A 5965-nucleotide genomic window follows, 5' to 3' on the forward strand; every position below is an offset into this window, starting at 1 on the left:
TGTTTTTATTTTATTTTATTATTATTTTTTAAAATATATTTTATTGATTTTTTACAGAGAGGAAGGGAGAGGGATAGAGAAGTTAGAAACATCGATGAGAGAGAAACATTGACCAGCTGCCTCTTGCACACCCCCAACTGGGGATGTGCCCGAAACCGAGGTACATGCCCTTGACCAGAATCGAACCTGGGACCCTTGAGTCCTCAGGCCGACGCTCTACCCACTGAGCCAAACCGGTTAGGGCTGAAAACTGTTTTTAGTTCTAAGTTTGAATCACTCAATAAATTGACAGTGCTTCATGGAGAGATCAACCCAGGCTATGAGCAAACTGAGTTATGTCATGTTTCCAGCAACAATGTTTAAATGACATTTTCTATGCTGACATATTCAATGTACCTTAATGAATCCTGAATTAGCCCAACTCTCCCTTGGGAAGACGCCTAATTAAAGCTTCCCAGTTTCTTTCAGATGGTGACTGTTCACTGGCCAAATCAAGTCAAGTTTGCAGCTCCCTGGCACACACCTTTGTGCACACCACCAACACTGGGATCCCCAGATTATGAGTCAGCACATTGTCACCAAGAGGCAGGGCAACATTTTCTTCATCAGGACCCGAGGTCAGAGGCCCTCTTCTCTGTGGGGAACCTTGACAACCTTCTTCTGGTTCAATATAGTCTTGAAAATCTTTCATAACTATAGGTGAAAAAGGAAAAGAAAATTACACACAGAGAGATACATGCCAGCTTTAGAACACTGAAAAAAGGTAGGAACAAGCACAAAACAAAAAGAATTGTGACAAATTTCCTAATTGCATCCTACTGCAATATTAGGGATTTGGGGATGATGATACAAAATGCCAATTCTGACATATTCAGTTTGAGCATTATAACTTCAGAGCAGCAAAAACATTCCCCTGGACTGGCCGGTGAAGCTCAGCAGTTGAGCATCGACCCATGAACCAAGAGGCCACCAGTTCAATTCCGCATCAGGGCACATGCCCAGGTTGCGGGCTCGATCCCCTGTGCATGTGTGCAGGAGGCAGCCGATCAATGATTCTCTCTCATCATTGATGTTTCTCTCTCCCCCTCTCCCTTGCTCTCTGAAATCAATAAAAAATATATTTAAGAAAAAAATCCAAACGGCCCTTGGCAGAAAGTTCCCCACCCCTGCTCTACTTGATAAGCAAGGGAACCCCCAGGCATAAAGCAGGAAAGACTAATCTACACACAAGCACAATCTTCTGGCGGCTCTGGGGGTTTGCTCTGCCCTTCCCCTCGCTCAGATGGGTCCTGCAGCCAAACAGCGGCCACAGATTCAGGACCAATGGAGAACCTAATTCTGCAAGACAGTGGCTGGCCATGGAACAGCTTTCCAAACTCAGCAGGCAGAAGACTGGTGCTGGATTGGAAACTAGGTTGGGTAACAACCCTTCGCTCATAAAATTACAATACTTAAAGTCCCATTAATCTGGAAAGCGTGAGTCCTCTGAGCAAAAGGATAGACAACCGCTTTATTAAAATGTAACCTAAAACCAGCAGTAACAAAGATACTCCTTCACCATGCAGAGGAGGGGTGGTGAAAACGAGAGGTCCTCAGAAGATTGACCAGAGTCATGAGGCATGGATTGGTTCCAGCAATTACTTGTTGCCTTCCAGTGTCCTCTCTCTTCTTCTTCCTTATAAATGAATCGAACCCTGATACTTAGAACACATGGTCACATAGACTACAGGCACAGCCCTTCAGCCCTTCTTTCCTCTTCCTCCATCCTGCTGTCTGGAACAGGGATGTGAGGGTTAGAGCTCTAGTTGTCAAGAGGAAGAGAACCACACCCTCGAGATGACAAAGCAAAAAGCCAAAAGGAACCAGGGTCCTTGACCTGTCTTCTTAGAGCTGCTTTCCAGGCCTGACCTGCCTACCTCTGGATGTCATTTACATGAGAGAGAAATAAACCTCAGTCTTGTTTAAGCCACTGTTACTTTGGGTTTTGTGTCACATGCAGCTGAATCCTAAGTGACAGACATCATCGACTAAGAACACAAAATTTAGTGTGTCACTGTCATGGGAACACAAGCTCCCAAGGAACAGGCATCTAGTCTGCTGTATGCACCCCCAACACCTAGACCAGACCTGACACAAAAAGGACACTTTCCCTGTCTGGAAGGAACAATATCTTTGGCTTGATCTCTATTTATTTATTTTTTTTCTGTTTTAACAAATCAATCTACAAAGTTACATATAACTCTAAGAAAACAGGTTCGGAAACTGAATTTGTTAGTGCATTAACCCACTAATCTAGGCACGATGCTAAACATGCAGTGAAAGAAAAACTGCTTTTCAGCCTCAGAACTATTCTGAGAAGTTGTCTTTAGGATCTCTATTTCAGGGGGAAAAGAGGCTTTATCTAGAAAGGTCAGTGGCTGGAGACAGATGAGCTGAGCTGCATACCAATCACTGCAGCACACATAAACACAGCAAACCAAAGATTAGATACAAACTCCCTATTTAAGCTAATGTGGGACAGGAGCAAGTTAGGAAGTTAGGACAGGAAGACACATAGCCAGAAATACCATTTGAAAAGCACACCAACATTCTGAACCCTTCTGCCAGGAAGTGTGAAGATCCCGTGTGCCATGCCCCAGAAGCCCTCATTAATTCACTAAAGGGAATGATGTCATCCTGTGGAAATAAGCCAAGCTGAGCCAAGCCTGCCTTGGCCAAGACTGCTGCTGCCGCTGCAGCCACCACAGCTCCAGTCCCTGCCCCTGCCCCTCCCATTTTCCTGGCAAGTGGACAGAAGCTGATGTAACTGCACAGAAGCAAGGGAAAAGAAAAACAAGCTTCTGAACCACATTAAAGAGAGGGGGGAAAAAAACACAAAAAAAACTTCCTTTAATTTGAAAGTTCTTTGTTCTCAAAAGGACTGGGATATCCTTAGTTTTAAAATAGCCTTTCGTTTTAATGACAAAAAACATCCTTCCTATTTATATGAACTAAAATCATATTTGCTGGATCCCAAAATGAACTAAGGTAGGAGTGAAAGATGTGTCTGTGGGCTTCCTTTAAGCCTGCCAATAAGAGGGTCCATAGGGCCTCAATGGAATCCCAGGCAAAGGACTCAAGCTGCAGGGATCACAGTAAGTCCCCATACCACTGATGCTAACTCTGCAGGCAGAGAGTAATAGAAATATAAAAAGATGCACAGAACTGATCACAGTTGGGGGGGAAAGGGAAACCCTTATTTTAAAGAGAACCAATGAAGATAATACAAAATATTGGTTCATTAATATTCTTCAACTGTGACACTTGATATAAAAACTGCTTTAAATACTTTTTTAAATCCTCAACCGAGGATATTTTTTCCACTAATTTTTAGAGAGAGTGGAGGGGGGGAGGAAGGGGGGAGAAAGAGAGAGAAACATTGATGTGAGAGAGACACATCAGTTGGTTGCCTCCCTCACACACCCAACTGGGAGCAGGGAACGAACCCACAAGCCAGGTACAGGCCCTTGTCTGGAATCGAGCCTGTGACCCTCTGGTGCATGGGCCGATGCTCTAACCACTGAACCGTGCCGGCCAGGGCTGCTTTGACTACTTTTTGACTACTGATTTTATAGAAGCAACTGTAATGGTGCAAACAAAACACAAGCACTCTGAAAGGGAAGCTTTGTAGCCTCTCAACATTGTCAAAAGAAAGGTGGTTGGAACCACCCAAAGAGACCACTGAATTTTCCCATTAAGAAAACCTTATTTTACTTACACTTCCGTTCCAGCTCCCTCATTTCTTCTGGTGGAATTTTCATTTTATCTATGTGCTCACGTAAAACACTAGCCCATTTCTGCAGAGATTCCATCACAGCCCAAGGCCTAGACATGTCTGCAACAAAAATGACCAGGGTCTCCGGCAAGGATTCAGCAGAAACTGCAAACTTCAGCAGGCCTTTGTGGTATAGGTCTCCATCCAGAATCCACACGTTACAGCGTGTGTGATCTAAGAAAGGAAGTGAAGCTAAGTTACTACCTGACAATGACCACCAGCACAGCTGAAAGAAGAGCCACACCAGAAAACAACTGGAAGGTGACAGTCACAAAATTCCACACAGAACACAAATAGATGCTTAACCAGAAAAGGCCCAAGTGCTCAGTGGACAGCAACTCTTGGTCAAGATGCCTAGGGACCTGTCTAAACTTTAAACTTTTTAAACTACTCTAACTTATTGTGTCCACATTATAAAAAGATTCCACACTTTAGCTTTCAATAAGAATTAAAAGATACTAATAAATAAAGGCTACTGGTCAACTGTTCCATAGTCTAAATAACCTATTCTCCTTAAAACATCAGCAATCTGTGAGGGAGCAAGCTAAGCTGCTGAGCCTGTGGTTAAACACACTTTTTTTGTGTCAGTCACACTAAGCAGTACGTTCACATATTACGAAGGGTGCCAAAGAGACAGGACACCTTTGTATTTAAATGCTAAGATAAAATCATTACTTATATAAATTTGAGATGTGAATCACTGGATACCTTGATGATTTAAAGAATTACAATTATTTTTGATACAACAATAATATGGTCATTTTTAAAAATCCTTATCTTTTGCCCTAACCGGTTTGGCTCAGTGGATAGAGCATCGGCCTGCAAACCGAAAGGTCCCAGGTTCGATTCCGGTCAAGGGCACGTACCTTGGTTGCGGGCACATCCCCAGTGGGAGGTGTGCAGGAGGCAGCTGATCAATGTTTCTCTCTCATTGATGTTTCTAACTCTCTATCCCTCTCCCTTCCTCTCTGTAAAAAACCAATAAAATATATAAAAATAAAAATCCTTATCTTTTATTTATTTTTTACATTTTCAATCCTCACCCGAGGATATTTTTCCATTGATTCTTAGAGAGAGTGGAAGAGAGAGGGAAAGAAAGAGAAAAATATCGATGTGAAAGAAATACATCGATTAGATGCCTCCTGCATGCGCCCCGACCAGGGCCTGGGCCAGGGAGGAGCCTGTAACCAAGGTATGTGCCCTTGAATGAAATCGAACCTGGGACCCTTCGGTCCGCAGGCCAAAGCTTTATCCACTGAGCCAAACCAGCTAGGGCTAAAATCCTTATCTTTTAGACATACATATGGAAGTATTTGCAGATGTAATGACACGCCTGAAATTTGCTTCATAATAATCCAATTTTAAGTGAAGGAAAAAAAGGGTGAGAATAATCTATATATACTAGAGGCCTGATGCATGAAATTCATGCAAGGGGCTTGGCCCTCGCAGCCACAGCTTTGTCTGGAAGGTCGTTCAGCTGTCCGGTCTAATTAGCATATTATGCTTTTATTATTCTAAGTAGAAACCTAAGCGACCATCTGACCGGTAGCTATGACACGCAATGACCACGAGGGGGCAGACACTCAACGCAGGAGCTGCTGAGGTGCAATGATCTGGCAGCTGTGGTCCTCGGGTGACGCACATGGAACCAGAGAGGAGGGAGCTTGATTCCGGGGTGCATCACCTGAGAACCTCCCCGTGCAACCTGGGACCCCTCAGGGGATGTCAGAGAGAGGGTTTCGGCCCGATCCCTGCAGGTTAGGCTGAGGGAACCCACCAGTGCACAATCTGTGCACCAGGTCTCTAGTAGTTAAAATAAAATTCATAAAGAACTGGTAACTATTGAAGACAAATAATAAGTAAATTGGGGTCCATACTAGTCTCTCTCTATATTGTATACTAGAGGCCCAGTGCACAAAATTCTTGCAGGGTTAGGGTGCCTAGGCCTGGCCAGCAGTCAGGGCCGATCAGGTTCCCGCCTCCCCCTTCCCTCACCACCCACGTGCCACCACCATGCGGTTCCCCGCCTCCTCCTTCCCTCGCTCCCTCAGAACCCTGCCATGTTCCACACCACTCCTTTGTGGTCAGCGCACGTCATAATGAGCGATCAAATGCCCGGTCTCCTGGTCGAACTCCTGAGGGGACACTTTG

General features: G+C 44.4%; 1 protein-coding gene across 4 annotated transcripts in view; it reads right to left on the bottom strand.

Annotated features, from left to right (window-relative positions):
- DYNC1LI2 (dynein, cytoplasmic 1, light intermediate chain 2) overlaps positions 1-5965 on the bottom strand; it is a 39902-nt gene that overhangs the window by 27741 nt on the left and 6196 nt on the right. For 3 of the 4 annotated variants that reach the window (XM_014547843.1, XM_005876349.2, XM_014547844.1), the window contains exons 3-4: positions 3758-3988; positions 524-693 (exon numbers count right to left, since the gene is read on the bottom strand). In XM_014547843.1, the coding sequence (XP_014403329.1) occupies positions 524-693; positions 3758-3988 (401 nt within the window). The remainder of the gene's footprint in view (positions 1-523; positions 694-3757; positions 3989-5965) is intronic. The other variant, XM_014547845.1, reaches the window with a different exon arrangement.

The sequence above is a fragment of the Myotis brandtii genome, unplaced genomic scaffold (genome assembly GCF_000412655.1).
Source record: "Myotis brandtii unplaced genomic scaffold, ASM41265v1 scaffold486, whole genome shotgun sequence".
NCBI lineage: Eukaryota > Metazoa > Chordata > Mammalia > Chiroptera > Vespertilionidae > Myotis > Myotis brandtii.